Here is an 18178-nt window from a genome sequence, read left to right as displayed (position 1 = left end):
TGCATCCTCTGGTGGCGTCTACAGGACCCTCCTTAGTGGCCAAAAGGCTCCTCTAATTGCATTTACAGAACTGTGTCCACTGCTGCCTTACCTGTCCTGGCCTGGGAACTTCCGACAGACTTAGAGGTAATGGAATCTGTTGCGGTGGAATCACTAAAAAAAGGCGAGTTGGTTTTATATTTTGACATCAGTGTTCAACACCGAGAAGGTAGTACCTACATTAAAACCATTGACAAAAGTAATAAAAGAAAAACTATTGACGAGTGGCAAATTAGGAGGGATGCATCTCTTACGGGGCGCTGGACACGAAATTTTTTTCCGGACGAAGAAGAAGAAGACTAAGCCTAAGGAGAACTAACCTGGATAATTGTGCAGTCCAGATGTCTGGACATGGTGAGTTTAGGGCTTAACTATATGACAAAATATTTTTACTTTTAAAATTCACATTCTACTGTTAATAATAATATTTTTAACACCTTTTGTATAGGTTGTCTGAGTCTTTTATTTAGTTTTGTCTGGTAATTTATTGTATAATTTCAATCCATGGTTTATTAGTCTCGATTGTCCTTTTCTCGTTTTAGAAGGTTGTGTATGATATTTTTCTGATATTCTCGTATTGTGTCCATGTTTACTACATATTTTTTCAAGTTCTAATTCTTTGTGTACAATTACATCAGCGGCTAATTTATGAATAAATTTGAAGGATTCTAGTTTAAAGATTTCAGTTACATTTAATTGTTTAGTTTGTTTAAAAAGTTCTTTAGTTGCTGTTAGATAGGGTAGGTCATATACTAACTTTAATATTTTATTTTGCTGTCTTTGTGGTCTGTTTGTCATTTTGATTTCCTGTTCCTCATAGAAGTTGCATATAACATATTTTAGTTTTTACATAGGCTTCATACATTAACATATTTCCTTTATTGGAACAAAGTTTTTGATTGAAAAAAAAGACGCGATAAAGTCGCCACTTTGCGAATTAAATTGTTAATATGCATTGTCCATGTCAATTGTCTGTCTATTGTTAGTCCTAAGTATTTAACATGTTCAATTTCAGTTAGTCGTTCATTATTTATGTAAGCATCTACTTGGTGAGATTTTTTTTCTAGATGCATAATTGATAATATTGCATTTTTTTTCATTAAGTGTAAGTAAGTTTGTGTTTGTCGGTTTAGTCAACATAGTAAGGTCTTCGTTTATATCATTATTTGTTAATACGTCTGTTTGATTTATGTTTAAAGGAAGGGTTGGCTTAGTAAGTGTAGACTATATTAAAGGTTTAAAATTGTATATATAATTATTATTTAAACACATATATCGACTTATAAAATAAAATAGAAGGAATATAAAATCAAAATCCTAACTTAGCTCTTAAAGTTAGGACTTATGACTGAACTTAAAATTACCCGAAGACGCAGGTGGAGTGGGTAGCTAGGAGAGTATAAGTGGTCAGAGGTCAGAGTACAAACGGCGTCCATACGTGGAAGTATGACCTCGTATCTAATGTTCAGGGCTAAGAAATAAACGAGAACATTAAGAATCAAAACTCTTTACCCGGTTTTCAACAACTTTCTGACCAATATGATTTAATAAATGGCGAATTAAATCCCCCCTTTTAAAAAATGTGTTTCCACAATCTGAGCATGAGAATGCATTCTCGCCGGTGTGAGTTAACATGTGTGATTTTAAAGAATTTTTTCGTGAACATTTATATTGGCACGTTGAGCATGAGAATGGTTTCTCACCGGAATGAGTTAACTTGTGTGATTTTAAAGAACCTTTCTGTGAACATTGAAATTGGCACATTGAGCATGAGAATGGTTTCTCGCCAGTATGGGTAAACATGTGCGATTTTAAATGACTTTTTCGTGAACATTTAAATTGGCACATTGAGCACGAGAATGGTTTCTCACCGGAATGAGTTAACATGTGTGTGTTTAAATTGCATTTAAGCGAACATTTAAATTGGCACATTGAGCATGAAAATGGTTTCTCACCGGAATGAGTTAACATGTGGGATTTTAAAGTTCTTTTAAGCGAAAATTTCGATTGGCACATTGAGCACGAGAATAGTTTCTCACCGGAATGAGTTGACATGTGGGATTTTAAATTACTTTTAAGCGAAAATTTAAATTGGCATATTGAGCACGAGAATAGTTTTTCACCGGTATGAGTTAATATGTGGGATTTTAAATGACATTTTCGTGAAGCTTGAAATTGGCACATTGAGCATGAGAATGGTTTCTCGCCGGTATGAATAAACATGTGTGATTTTAAATGACTTTTCTGCAAACATTGAAATTGGCACATTGAGCACGAGAATGGTTTCTCACCGGTATGAGTTAATATATGTAATTTTAATTGACTTTTATAAGAACATTTAAATTGACACATTGAGCATGAGAATGGTTTCTCGCCGGTATGAATAAACATGTGTGATATCAAATTACCTTTCCGCGAGCATCTATAATGGCACCATGAGCATGAGAATTTTTTCTCGCCAGTATGAGTTAACATGTGTGCTTTTAATTTACTTTTATAAGAACACTTATATTGGCACATTGAGCATAAGAATGGTTTCTCAAGGGTACGAATAAACATGTCAGAAATTAAACTACTCTTCTTTGGACATATATATCGGCCCTCTGAACAGGCAATTTTTTTCTGGCTCTCTTGAAAACCTGAAATAAAAACAAAAAATAAAGAAATGGGCATAATATTGATTTATTTCAGTATCAGTTTGCGAGTGGTGATATCACTTGAGTGGTGACGCGAGAGAGAGGCGCAAAAGTTGATTCCTCGATAGCTTAGAGAGCGCATGAACAGATCCAAGATGGTCCAACAAGGTCAGCCAACACACACGTTACTAAGAACGTTTTCTGCCACTTAATATGCAACGGAAATCGACTCACCTGTGTTGAAGTGTTCCCCTTTGCTCCACCAGATATTAATGCGGGAATGATGCGGATGTCAAGTTTTTTCTTATTCTGTTTGGTGTATCAGGATTAGATATTGGTTGCGGTGATGATATTAATGCTGACCTTAAGCGGTAACTTTCTATAGCAAGATAGCGGTACGAATCTTATTTGTTGTTGTTAGTTTATAGTGCGGATCACAGAAGACATCATTTGTTTTAAGGAAAAATACATCTGTCAGTTAATTTTGACAATGGAATTTGTGAATTGTTGCAATGCGGTAGGTACTGCCAGGCTGCTCAAGTTCCTACTTCTCAAGGAAAAGCCGACAACCAAAACACATATGGCAGTAAACATTCTCGCGTAACCACTTGAGAGGTCTCTTTTTTTAGTTTATTGGTCTAGTAGGCTGGATATCTTTTTTTATTTATTAATTTTTCGGAATGCAATGGAATACTTCATGTACAGGGTTTTCCAATTGGGACTTCTGAACTTTGACAGTTGATAGCGGCCATATTGTTGAAGCGATATTTTTCAAATTAGCTGTCATTTATTCAGTCTGTTTCGCCAAATTACCATGGACGGATATAGCGTTCAACACCATGTACAAATTATAGAATTGTTTTATCGAAATAGGTGTTCTGTTCGGGCAAAGATCCGCGCATCGCCCATTTTACAGTCGCCATAGGCGTCCTACCGAGAAGAATATTCGCAGTGCAGTGGATAAATTTGAGTCCACTGGTTCAGTAATTAATTAGCAAGGAAATAATGCGCAAGATCTGCCAAAAACATTACCGCTGTCCGTAAAAGTATGCTGGAGAACGTGAGGCAGTCGATTTTGCGTCGATCACAAGAACTCGGCCTTTCGTAGACCACAACTTAGCGAATTTTGCATCGTGACTTGAGCCTGCACCCGTAAAAAAATTAACTGACCCAGGAGCTGAAGATAAACGATCATATACAGCGACGCGTGTTCGCTGAATTGGCTCTGGAGCAGTTGAAAACTGACCCTAATTTTTGTTCAAAAATCATCTACAGCGATGAAGCCCATTTCTGGATGAATGGGTGCGTCAACAAACAAAATTGTCGAGTTTGGGACAATAACAATCCACATTAGCTCCAAAGGCGTATAATGCATCCCGAAAAAGTCACTATTTGGTGTGGATTTTGGGCTGGCGGCGTCATCGGTCCATTTTTTTTTTTAGAACAACGTTGGCCAAGCCATAATCGTTAACGGCGAGCGCTATAGGCTGATGATTACCAACTTATTTTGGGCTGAATTAGATGATATGGACACCAACAACATGTGGTTTGAACAGGACGGCGCTACGTGCCATACAGCTCATGCCACATTGGATACCCTGCACGAGCGATTTGAGGGCATGGTTATCTCACGTAGAGGTGATGTGTACTGGCCACCGAGATCGTGCGATTTGACCCCCTTAGACTTTTTCTTGTAGGGTTTTCTTAAGTCACAGGTCTATGATAATAAGCCACAAACTACAGCGGGCCTCAAAGCCAACATAACCCATGCCGTCAGTCACATTAAGCCTGATTTATGCGCAAGAGTCATGGAAAATTGGACATTTCGGGTGCGCACAACCCAGAAAAGCCGCGGCGGACATTTGAACAATGTTATATTTCATACAAAATGGCATTGATACATTTCAAATAAATAAAAAAATTCGATGATATCTCACACACACTTTGTTTTATTTTAATTTAAACATAGGAAGCGCTTAATAAAAGACCCTATACAATGAATATATTATGACTTTGTTGACCGTAAACTGCCAAGAATTTAATTCTTATAATTGTGGATATTTTTTTAGCGTTATTTTTGTAAAAATCACATCAAGAGCTCTGTACAATAAATATACCAACACGTCTTGCAGCCACAGAGCGCATAGGTGGATGGGATATAGTTCTAAATGGAAATTCACAATGCATATGTCATTGAGTAGGTGGGGATTAACGTTAATTTTTACTTTTTTTTTTGCGCCACAACAGGCCAGGAGGCCTAATTACAGTGGTGAATTACATCACAGAGCACCCAGGCTTGAGAAAAATCACATTTTAATTTTTGTGTTCTCACCGGGAATCGAACCCGGAACCTTCCGTGCGTGAGTCAAGCGTCTTGACCACTACACCACGGAGGCCGCCTCAATCGGATTCTTGTCCTTTTTTGGTCTTTGTATATTTTTATCGGACGCAAATTTCAAATATTAAAATTCCTAATTCTAATTATTTTACATTGATATTAGATAAACGAGTGAATTGCATTGGATTTTTTTGCGAGTTGCGAAAAAATATTCATAATTTTTATTTTTAAATAAACAACGTAGGTAACAAACTTTTCCTAGCCCTGTTATAATATTATATGGATTTTATTCGTGAATGTTTAATTTAGGCATTTAAACATCACACACAAACACATTCTTAAACACTTTTTACGCAGTTATAAAATGACGTTTGAGAGTTTTCACTGCTTCCTTATGGTTAATTTGATTGTTTTATTTTAAATACCTAGAGGAAGATTTTCAAATACATATGACTATGCGAATATCAAATAAGAACTTATATTGTCACAGTCATTTATGTAGGTAATTAATAAGCCATGACCGCGTTCCTATTAAAAATCTACGACGGTGGCTTCTAAAATTTCCAATATTGTAATATTTTCGATACATGACAAGAATAATACAGCTTTTCACCCACAACAATTTTATATCAACATTCATGCAATATTTGTTTAAGTTCTCTGCGAACCATCATCCGCAGTCCATAAACGTAATCTTAGAGCAGACAATGTGGAAGGAAGTATAACTTACTTGAGGCAATTTCACTGCTACGAGAGGAATTCGAACATTCTTGTTTAATGTCAGGATAGTCAATATCAATCACAGTGTAGATAAATTTATCGCTGGTTATGCTAGGCTGGCCAGGGCTAGTCCCTGGTTCAGCCTTCACGGTAGCAATACCCAGATCCTCGCTGCTGTAGGGACGTGGCGCCCCTTCCGCAGTGTGAAGCATATCTCCTTCTTCATCGCCAGTCACCGGTTCAGCCTTAATATTCACTGAAGCGATTTCCATACTTTTTTATTTCAAAAGATTCAAAGTTAATCTGTGATTAATCCTGGAAATTATACCAACGATTTTAATTAAAAGTACAATCTAAAATTGCATATAAGATGTAATGCTATGATGGAATTAAAAAAGGACGTTTCATAGGCCTCAAATGTAACACATTTCCCCGAACTAAAATTTTCTCCACACGACAAACTACAACTATAACAGTTTAAATAGATATTTTTCACAGACATGAAGCTTTTGAAAATACGAGAGGCTCGGCCGTTAGAGAGCTTATGATCCGTCATTGGAGTTTGAGGTGAGATTACAATAGCTTAATGTGATTTTAAAGCCTGGCTGTAATCAAACACTGTAATTGGTTCTCCTGGCCTATTGTAAAGCTACATATTGTTTTATTTTACAAACTGAGATCGTAACATACTTTCATGGTGATTTGTAGGTAAAAACTTAGTTTAATCAGCAAATAATGTTGTAATGTAATCCACGAGCCACTAGATAGTGACGGGTACTGTTCCCTGCCTGACATGATAACCCGGATATAAAATATAATGTGATAGGCAATCCACAAACACAAACATAAATAGAAGTTATGGCAAGAGGTTAGTAAAAAAAATGTATTTACTGTTGTTTAATATACTGAATAAGTCCGTAAGTAAAGAAATAAATTGTTACATGACTAAGTAATTAGATTTATTTCGTCGATTACATTTTCTGTTAAAATTTGTGTACCCATTTTATTTTATTTATTGAGACATTACTAAAACATGGCATCAGGCAAAAATGAGTTAAATATTTTCATATCACATAGCCATAAAAACAATGGATAACAATATGCGCACAAACTTGGTAATAAAGTTAGTATTTTAGTGCCTAAAGCATGTTTACGTAAATAGGAAATTATTTAGTTATAATTTAAATCGGATAAGTGATAGATCCGATCGTGTACCGTCAGTTTCCGGGTGCAGAACTAAGTTCGCACAGAGGCACTCCTTACATGTTGGTCCAAGATCTTTCAATATTTCACCTAAAGAATTATAAACATTGAATCACTGATACCGTTTAAAGTAGGTTTGAGGTCATGGATTAGCATGGAAGGAATAGATAGACACCTTCTTTTAAAAAAGAATCAAAATTTATAATGAAATACTGCAAATAAATCCTGTTTTTTGTTCTATCAGCATATGTTAATCTTGTTTGTTTTTTTTCTTCATGGTTATGTCATACCATATGTATATGCTATAAAATTTTAAATCATTAAAAAAAGAATGGCCCACGCTCAGACGCTGCAGTCTTTGTGGGCATTTTTTCCAAATTATGTTACAGCTTAATTTTAAGTGTATTTTTGTAATTAAAATTCTATGTAAATATAAGTATGGAAAAATTAACAAAAAAAACACAGTGGCAGATAGAGTTTGCGGGCACAATTATGACTACTTTCTTCAGAAAGGCTCATCCAGTTATTTAGATATACGGAATAAAAAATATACTTAAAATGAAGCTTTGTGTTTTTTTTTTATTTGCCAAATACTTGTTTATATACCAAACGCTGGTCATGTTGACTTGAACCGGCACGTCTTATAAGATAGGTAATATTACTCTAATAAAAACATTAGGAAACTTACCCTTAGTTGCTTCATTGATGGTGGGGATCATTCCGTCGCGCATGTATTGTACTATAGGTACACTTAACTAGGGATCAATTGTTTATTGTACAGCGCCCTTGAGGTGATTTTTCACAAAACTAGCGCTACGATAATCTTCAACAATAAATAGATTAAGACTCGCAACGTAAACCAGACACTGTCGAACACGAAACGGCGGCCATTGCGAAATGCTGCAGACAGTGCTGCCAGTCTAAAGGCCTTACTACGTACTTGGAGTGTGATGTGCTTTCATAATTCTCAGAACTTGTAAAGTTTATCCCCCTTTTTTTATATGGGAGCTGCTTTATTATTTACCTATCTTATAATATACTAGGTTTGTATTTAAAAAAGTGGATTTTTCTGCAGTTAAATATCTTTAAATTTATCTAAACTATTGGGATCAAGAAGAATGTATTAATGTGAGCTAATCAAGAACTTCTCAGCATTTGCTCACGTGAAGAGGAAACCACTTAAAACTCTTCAAGAGAAGCCGACCTGTTGGCAATAATCAACAGGCTTTCCGTTCCACTAGAGGAGTGTTCGGCATTTTGTTCCCTACAAGTCCCTCTTTAACTTTTTTTATGCAACTATACTTTGCTTCATAAAACCACTTATAAATTAATTACTCTCTAGGGGGTAGAGAAAATTCAGAAAAGCTCTTCACCAATCCTGATCATTGTAGTTTTTTTATGATATTTCTTAATTACGCTCCATAGTTAATTCATTCCATAAACAAATGCATTATTTAGGTATGTATTTTAAGATATTTCGTCATTTATGTATGTAAACTTCCCTGTCATAAAATCAAAGTATTGTACGAACTTAACCTGTTAAAATTTATGTTTTCCACTCTGCTGTATTTCGCGATGTGTTTTTTTTCCACCTTTTAAATAAAAAATGCCTAATACCAATTTCAGTCCAATAACTCCAAAAACAAACTGTTTAACAAACGAGTTGTGAATATTTATGTTTACTGTCTTCTTTTAAAATACTTATTGATCTTCCTATCTCCAAAATATATTAGAAATAGTATAAAAGCTGTAACCATTGTTAACAACTTACTTGTCTTGAAGATGCCCACTTGGGCAAAACCGTTCGTTGGTCAAAATAAAAAAAACCTAAAACTAATCCAAGAAGGTTTATTGGTAACTTTATTTATAATTTTATCAAAATCATCGTAAAAGTGTTGCATTTTCTACCGATGAAAGCTTTGATTTTGCCCAAGAACTAGTCAAAACTTTTATAATCCTATTTATTAATTGTTATGTTTAATGAAATACTGTGGAACGCCGCCAATTTAATAAATAATTTATTTAAAAATTTTAACAATGGCTCGAATTCTTTAATGGAGCAACAGAAGTGCAAATCATACACACCTTTTTCAACAATGTTTTGATATCCAAATGTTTGCAGAAAGGATGGATTTCCTCCTTAAAGAGTTATTCAGATCTTCAATTTTTTTTTGCAACAGATAGGGGAACATTTTTCAGAAAGGAATGAGGAACTCTAAACATTTACAGGCATTTGTATTTATTTATGACCTATCATTAGTTGGTTTGAGTGACCACTTAACACAATGTGCAACATTCACAATTCCGCCCATGTTTAAGCATCCCCATTTCCTCAACTCTTCCATCGGTTGACTTTTGCAATGTAAAAGAGCTAAAACCTTTAGTACTACTAGGCAACTACTAGGCAACGCCTGAGAATAATTTCCAATTTTTATCGTTTATCTTTTGAGTTGAGGAAATATGGATGTTTAAACATAGGCAAAATGTTACACTGTGTGTCACATTCCACGGGCCACTTGAACCAGCTTATGGCAGGTCGTAAGCTCTTTAAATGCCTAGATTTCCATATTCCCTTCTCAAAAATATTTCCATCTCTGTTGCAAAAAAATTAGATTTAAATCTGTTTCATTTATGAACTTCATTTTCTATATCAGTTGCTGCCATTCCTGTGACGTGAATTGAATCCAATCTGGTTTTTGTATTAAATGTTAAATGAGACCGCTGTAAGGGGGGGTTTGTATTATTTTATCATTGTTTTTGTGTTGAATAACATATATAAATTTATTGTGCTTTCTGATTTTATTGCTCATTGTAATGATAAATAAATATGCTGCGCACCTTGTTTTCAGCCGATATCACAATGTTTTGGTAATCGTCCTTTATCCTTATCAACACTCACTATTATTATTATTATGGATAACTTGTAGCGCCGTTTTCGAAATATAATACCTCAAATGCGCTTTACATAGTGATTCTACGGATAAATAAATTTAATTGAAGCCTTTAAATTTGTAATTCAATTAAAACAGTTTATTTTGTTATAACATGCTACGGATTTATTCAAATGATTTAGAAAAAAAGTGGGTTTTAAGATTTTTCCGAAATATCACTTCACTCTCACGGCCTCGCACCTCTACTGGGAGAGCATTCCATGCCATAGGGCCTTCGACCGCAAATGCGTGCTCACTGAATTTAATGCGCTGTTTGCGTAGAGGTATAATAACTCTTTTTCTCGCAGTAGGCATGGCTGATCTATGCGTAAAACGCCTGTCAGTCAGTTTATGGAATGCATAGTTACCTTAAATATTCTGGTGCAGAATTGTGACTTATATATACGCCAACAGAGTTTGTATTCCAGATTACAACAAGTTTACGTTCACAAATGGCAGAGTTCCGGACATGAATTCTGAACAGGTAAGAATCATTATGACATATTTCAGGGAAAACGTGGTGACATTTATATTATATTTATAAAGAAATCACGTTTATTTCGGAATTATTACGGTCAGGTTAAATTTGTTACCTTCCTGCTAATTTTAATAAAACAACAATTTGATATCCGACGGCAGAAGGGGCCATCGAAACGGCTTTTATAAATAAAATAACATAATAAGAAACGTTATTATTGAAAAAGGTAACTAATTATTGAAAAGTAACACGTAAATAATTTGGTTTATGGATCGAAAATCAAGTTTATTTTAATACTTTTATAACATAAAAAAAAAAATACAAATGGTTGATTCTGCCGTCTGACTACCAAATTGTTTTTATTTACTTTAAAAAAAAAATATATTATCTGAAGTTGGGTTGGGTTAAGTTTAATCATTGTGGAAAACTCATTTAAACAATGCTTGAGTATGTCTAAATGCTTGCAGACTGGCTAAATCTCTTCTCTAGAGAGTTATTCATATTTGAATTTGATTTAACAGAGAAGGAAAACATCATCACCACATTCCTTTCTCAATAATGTTTTTTTCTCTCTGTTGAAATAAATTTAAGAATCATTTTGTTTCCTAATTTAACTTGACTTCACAACTGACCTAATCCAATATATTTTTATGCAACCTCGCTCCACATAACAAAATAAATACAATCATTGTAAAATAATGACTAAATTAGTCAAATAAATCATTCATCCAAATATTCATTGTTCTGTAGATATTATATAGAAGCCTCGTCACTTTTTATGTATTATAATTAGCAGTTAAAACTATTAGAAGATAGTTTTTCATCTTCTTTCCTTTCATACTCACGTTTACCCCCTCATCTCATAGTGTAGTGTAAATTTTTATATTTGCTTATATTAATAATTTACGTTTTTATTAATTTTTCATTTTATAGAAATCTTTCCAAACATTTTTTAAAACGAAATGAAGATAATTCTTTAACAAAGCATGTTATTTTTCATTTGTTTTTAAGAGAAAAAAGATAAATTATGTTAATAAAATTTGTATAAAACCAAAAATAATTACAATCAAGTAAAAATATAGTTTAGGTAGGTACGTATTGTTTCGTGAAAATAATTCCATTCTTCGGTTACATTTAATCTTGTCTATAGCCGATCTATTGACGATCCGCTTATTCGCTCGGTTCGCATCTATGGTTGTCATAACAAGCCCTTTCTTTTTGCAATAAATATCGGTAGACAAAAAAAAATATGAAAAACAATTGTATTATGTGTATAAAATAACAACTAATGTATTTTATATGCTCTCCAAGGTCTCCAAATCTCCAAATCTTCTGAATATGAACTTTTTTTTCTTTGCGTTTCTTCTTTATAGCAAAATTATGGAAATCGCTTCAGTGAATATTAAGATTGAACGGGGGACTGGCGAAGTAGGAGATATTCTCCATTCTGGGAAAAGGACGCCATGTCTCCACAGAAGCAAGGAACCAGGTGCTGCTACCGTGAAGGCTGAACCAGAGACTGGCGATGTAAAGGCAGATATTCTCCGTACTGGGGCAGGGACGCCAATTCCCTTGAGAAGCGACGAACCAGATGTTGCTACCGTGAAGGCTGAACCAGAGACTGGCGATGTAAAGGCAGATATTATCCGTACTGTGGAAGAGACGCCATGTTCCTACGGAAGCGAGGAACCAGATGTTGCTACCGTGAAGGTTAAACCAGAGATTGGCGATGTAAAGACAGATATTCTCCGTACTAGGGCAGGGTCGCCAATTACCTTGATAAGCGACGAACCAGATGTTGCTACCGTGAAGGCTGAACCAGAGACTGGCGATGTAAAGGCAGATATTATCCGTACTGTGGAAGAGACGCCATGTTTCTACGGAAGCGAGGAACCAGATGTTGCTACCGTGAAGGCTAAACCAGAGACTGGCGATGTAAAGACAGATATTCTCCGTACTGGGGCAGGGTCGCCAATTACCTTGAGAAGCGACGAACCAGATGTTGCTACCGTGAAGGCTGAACCAGAGACTGGCGATGTAAAGGCAGATATTATCCGTACTGCGGAAGAGACGCCATGTTCCTACAGAATCGGAAAACCAGGTGTTGCTACCGTGAAGGCTGAACCGGGGCCCAGTAACGAACAGCCTAGCACAACCAGTGATGTTATGATTTCCACAGAGATTGATATTCACTATCCTGACATTAAACAAGAATGTTTGGATTCCTCGCTTAGCAATGATATTACTTCAAGTAAGTAATACTTCCTAAAACATTATCTGCTCTGAGATTACGTCTGAGGACTGTGGATAATGGTATGCAGAGGGCTTAAACTCATATTGCTTTCATAATAATCAGCAATAAAAACCCTTTTGAATCTCAAAAGATATTTCGAAATTTGTAGTCTATCCGGTTGGGTTATTTTTTAATTTGCTCCTAAGTAAAAAAAACACTTCCGAGTAAATATTTCAGCATAAAACCACAGTAAAAGAAATTATGATTCACTGAAATCAAAAGAATTCTAGGAGTTGTTTTAAAATTAAAGTAATTAATTTCAATGATTATGATAAAATTAGAAATAAACTTACCAATGAAACTTCTTGGTTTAGTTTTACTTTTTATTATTTTGACCAACGAGCGCTTTCGTCTAAGTAGGCATCTTCAAGACTGGTGAATTGTTTAAAACGTTTACAGCTTTTATACTATTCTAAACATATTTTGGAGATAAGATCAAATAAGTATTTTAACAGGGGACAGAAAATATAAATATTTACAACTAGTTTGCTAAACAGTTCATTTTTGGGAGTTTTCGGACCGAAATTGGGTTAAGAAGAGTATAAAAGCTGTATACGTTGTTAACGATTCACCAGTCTTGAAGATGCCTACTTAGGCGAAAACGCTCGTTGGTCAAAATAATAACAAGTCAAACTAAACCAAAAAGTTTCACTGATAAGTTTATTTATAATTTTATCGTAATCATTAACCATGGAGTTTTATCAAGAAATATCGACAAAAAACATCAATATTCAATTTCATTTTAAAAGGAGGTTCAAAGGTTCTCTTAAATCGCCTTTCATCGTTTTGTTACTCTTTTCTGTTTTTGACCATTTACTTGTCATTATTTCCCGAAATTCCGTGTTTTAGGAATTTCTTTTATTAAATATTCAATACAGCTGATTTTAAATTTAGAAAAATTTCTTTTTTCCTGTTTGGTAAAATATATAAACAATTACAGCGGTTTCAACAATTAGAATATTATTGTTTTCGTTTCAGGTTTACTCGCAAGCCAGAAATATTTTTCCTGTTCAAAGTGTCAGTTTAAATGTTCTCATAAGGGAATTTTTAAATTGCACATGCTAACCCACACTGGTGAGAAACCATTTTCATGCTCAGAGTGCCAACATAGGTGTTCATTAAAATGTCAGTTGAAATCACACATGTTGATTCATTCTGTAGAGAAACCATTCTCATGCTCAGAGTGCAAATATACGTGTTTACGTAAAAGTTATTTAAGAAAACACATGTTGACTCATACTGGTGAGAGACCATTCGCATGCTCTAAGTGCCAATTTAAATGTTCTCAGAAGCGTTATTTGAAATGTCACTTATTAATTCACACGGGCGAGAAACCATTCTCGTGCCCAGAGTGCAAATATAAATGTTCTCGAAAAAATGATTTGAGATTACACTTGTTAACTCACACTGGTGAGAAATCATTTTCATGCTCAGAGTGCAAATATAAAGGTTCACAGAGAAGTAATTTAAAATCGCACATGTTAATTCATGCTGGCGAGAAACCATTCTCATGCTCAGAGTGCCAACATAAGTGTTTACGTAAAAGTGATTTGAGAAAACACATGTTGATTCATACGGGTGAGAAACCATTATCATGCTAAAAGCGTAAAATTTAATGTTCTCTGAAGCATAATCTGAAATGTAACAAATATAATTGTTTTTGGAAAAATACTTTTGACGTCCCACAAGTTGACCCATACTAGCAGCTAACTATTCTTCTGATCCGATTGTAAATACAAGTGTTCAAAAAGAAGTGAAATAATTAATCATTCAACAAATCGTATTGGTGAGAATGTTCTAAATGTAGAATGACTCGAAACGATTCCAATGACTCAGTGAATGTTATTAATGATAGTTGATTTATAATATTTTAAATATGTTTAATTTTTTACACGGTATTAGATCCTCTTAGGATTTTATTAAAAGCAATTTGTGTTTTAACTGTTCTTAAGACCGGCTCCTAAATGCCTGCATTTACACATTTCCCAATAAATCTTTCATTTCGGTTGGGATATCAATCAAAATTATTTTCTTCGTCTCTCCGAAGAAGGTTTCATTTTATTTTTATTTAATCGCTTGCACAAATATCTCAAAACTGAAATACTTTATTTGTACCAAATTTCTATGCGTTTAATTAGTATTATTTATCGACAATATTTGTTGAGTTTGTCAAAATTTTTGTAGACAAGGACTCCCACACTACCAGAAGTCAAACTAGAGGATGGGTCATGGGGTCTATGGGTCTATCACAAACTCTGAATTCGGGCACAGAAATCTCAGGTTTCTGGGCCCCAAAATATTCAATATGTTACCCAAACATTGCAAAACCTTGACCCGGATTCCATTAAATAAATTTGTAAAAAACTAGTTACTGGGTTTAGGTCGAGAAAAATCTAAAAATTTACTCAAAATAGGTACATTCTTTAATTATAAATGGTATACATTAATATTTTATCACTGTATAGTAAATTAACTAGCAGGTAGTAATGTTATTGTTTATTTTTGCATAAAAATGTCTGCCTTAAAACAGTTTGTATAAGTGGTTACTTTACACACTGTGAAGCATTCACTATTTTGCCTATGTTTATTTATTTAACTTTTTGTACATAATGATTATTTGTACATTGGCGGGCTTATTGCCAAATGGCAATTTCTTCCAACCAACCAATAAACATCCACATTTCCTTAACTCTTCCATCTGTTGACTTTTGTGAAGTAAAAGAGCTGAAACCTTCATAATGTGGGTAAGATTCATCCGACGAAACCATTCACTATTATAAACAACAACAAACTATCACGCCGTTTCCCCGTAGGGGTGGGCAGAGAAGATAGAACGCCATATCACTCTATTTTTGCATACGGACCTCGCTTCCTCTACATTCATACATCTTCTCACACACGCACGCCGATTATTCCTACTTTTGACATGTACATCTCGAGTACTTGATCGTGCCTTGTATTTCTCGGTCTTCCTCGTTTTCTGCATCCTTTAGATCTTTTTAGCCCATCTTTCGCTATCCATTCGCTCTACATGTCCAAACCAACGCAGCACCCCTTTCTTGATTCTGTCGATAATGCATGTCTTAGCCTTAAAAAGTTCACGGATCTCGACATTTGTGCACCTATCATACATTGTTTTACCACACATTCCCCAGAGGGATCGCATTTCGACAGCATTTAACCTACTTTCATCATCATTTTTCCAATTCCATACTTCGTTTCCATACATTAGAGTTGGCACTAGAACTCCAAAAAAACTTTGCCAAAGTAGATTTCAGTTCACTGTTAAACTGTTTATTTTACGCAATTTGACATACGTAATTTAAAAAAATTAAATTCCCAAAAGAACCCACTTTATACGCAGAAAAGATCTTCTTCCTCCCTGTGAGAAAATTAGGAATAGCATTCCTATTCTGCTTTTAACTATTATTTTAAACTACCTGTAATTCATTCTTGAAATTTTCTTAAATATTTTTTTTATAAAGCTTGTTTAAAATTACGAAATTTATGAACCGACTTGCGGTTAAAACAACAACATTATTCTCGTTTTGTTTTAGCTTAACCAGCAAGCCAAAAGTATGTTGTATGTTCAATGTGTCCGTTTAAATGTTTACAGAAGAGAATTTTGACATTGCACATTAAAACCCACACTGGTGAGAAACCATTTTCTTGCTTACAGTGTAAAAATACATTTTCACGGAGGAGTCATTTGAAATCACACTTGTTGATTCATACTGGCGAGAAACCATTTTCATGTTCTTCTTCTTCTTATGGTTCCTCTCCCCGATGGAGGTTGGAAATCATCATTGCGATTCTTACTTTATTGGCAGCTGCCCTGAACAAGGACTGAGTGCTGCAATGGAACCAGTCGCGCAAGTTCTTAAGCCGAGAGATGCGGCTTCTACCTGCACTGCGTCTTCCTTCAATCCTTCCCTTTAGAATGACTGTAAAATTTAATACATAAATATTCATGTTCAGAGTGTCAATATAAATGTACACGCAGAAGTAATTTGAGAAAACACATATTAATTCATACTGTGGAGAAATCACTTTCATGCTCGAAATGCAAATTTGAATGCTCAACGAGAAATGCTTTGAAACCGCACTTGGTAATTCATACTGGAGAAAAGCGATTCTCGTGCTCAGGTTCAAATATAAATGTTCAGAGAGAAGTGCCTTGATGTTGCACATGCTGACTCATACTGGTGAAAAGCCATTCTCATGCTCAGAGTGCCATTGTAAATTTACACAAAGAGGTAATTTGAGACAGCACATGCTTACTAATACTGGTGAGAAACCATTGTCATGCTTAGAGTGCCAATATATATATTTTATTTTTTTTATAAAAAAAGAAATATTTGCGTTCTTATGATTTACCCAAATATTTAATTTTGAGGGCCATTTTCAACGAGTTGTAATTAACTCATTATTAGAAAATGGGAATCAAGATGGGGTAGAGTAGGATTCGAACCACGGACTTTTGGTCCGTGAGTCCGAGACACTAGCCACAGGACCACAACCCGATTCGATGTTCTCGGAGAAAAGATTTGAAATCGCACATATTAACTCACACCGGTGAGAAACCATTCTCGTGCTCAAAGTGTCAATATACATCTACACAAAGAAATAATTTGAAATAACACATGATGACCCATAGTGGTGAGAAACCGTTCTCATGCTTAAAATGTCAATATAACTGCTTATTTAGAAAAAGTTTGAAATTACACATGTTGACTCATGCTGATGAGAAACCATTCTCTTGCTCAATATGTCAATATAAATGTTATCAAAAAAGTAATTTAAAATCACACATGTTTACTCATTCAAGTGAGAAACCATTCTCTTGCTCAAAGTGCCAATGTTAATGTATACGGAGAAGTCAGTTAATTTTACACGTCTCAAATCATATTGGAGAGAAACCATTCTCATGCTCAGAGTGCCAACACAAATGTTCACGAAAAAGTCATTTGAGGTCACACATGTTAACTTATAACCCATACTGATTAAATACCTTTCTCATGCTATGAGTACAAATATTATTTTTTCGGTAAAACCCTTTATCATCGCAAATGTTGACCGATACTGGCAACGAATTATTATACTGCTCCGATTTAATATTTCTTGGACATTGTAACGAGTCAATTTAGATGCGTAGGAACTTTAGTTCAATAAACCCGCTTCTGGCAACTTTTTAAATTACCGGGATTGTCGATTTCAAATGGTGGCAACACGGGATTACTAGAGGATTATTTTCGCCGTCAAGCACGCTATAGAAGCGAAAAGAAATTATCCGAAACGTTTTTAAGGATTCGAAAAAGCATCAAACATGTAGTCCAAGCAATTCGATGGACGTCTGCTGTCAAATCAGCTCGTAAAAATCCGTAAGTATTGGCGCCCGTGCATGAGAAGATATATCATAGACCTCCCTTTACATTCATAATAAAACAATTTTATTCTTCTTCTTCAGCCTTATTCCCTCCACTGCTGGATGGCGGCCTCTCCCAAACGTCTCCATTCCTTCCTATCACCCGCTTTCATCAT

General features: G+C 34.9%; 2 protein-coding genes across 3 annotated transcripts; one reads left to right on the top strand and one right to left on the bottom strand.

The window, feature by feature from the left end:
- Positions 1-1269: 1269 nt before the first annotated feature.
- LOC148275470 (uncharacterized) lies at positions 1270-7850 on the bottom strand. Of its 2 annotated transcripts, XM_088235687.1 has the most exons (3): positions 7625-7850; positions 5744-6048; positions 1270-2678 (listed from the first exon to the last, which is right to left on the bottom strand). In XM_088235687.1, exons 2-3 carry the CDS (start codon positions 6003-6005, stop codon positions 1531-1533), a joined length of 1410 nt encoding a protein of 469 aa, XP_088091813.1. In that variant the 5' UTR covers positions 6006-6048; positions 7625-7850; the 3' UTR covers positions 1270-1530. The 2 variants fall into 2 exon arrangements, with proteins under 2 accessions (XP_088091813.1, XP_088091814.1); XM_088235688.1 differs by lacking the exons at positions 5744-6048; positions 7625-7850 and adding an exon at positions 2910-5610.
- A 3679-nt stretch (positions 7851-11529) lies between these two features.
- LOC148275469 (uncharacterized) lies at positions 11530-14661 on the top strand. The gene is made up of 2 exons (XM_088235686.1): positions 11530-12595; positions 13616-14661. Exons 1-2 carry the CDS (start codon positions 11644-11646, stop codon positions 14236-14238), a joined length of 1575 nt encoding a protein of 524 aa, XP_088091812.1. The 5' UTR covers positions 11530-11643; the 3' UTR covers positions 14239-14661.
- Positions 14662-18178: the final 3517 nt, after the last annotated feature.

Source organism: Micrasema longulum, unplaced genomic scaffold (genome assembly GCF_059751315.1).
Source record: "Micrasema longulum isolate JH-2025_06_02 unplaced genomic scaffold, ASM5975131v1 h1tg001416l, whole genome shotgun sequence".
Lineage (NCBI taxonomy): Eukaryota > Metazoa > Arthropoda > Insecta > Trichoptera > Brachycentridae > Micrasema > Micrasema longulum.
The sequence above is the reverse complement of the archived record's forward strand: the minus strand, read 5'-3'. Positions and strand labels throughout refer to the sequence as shown.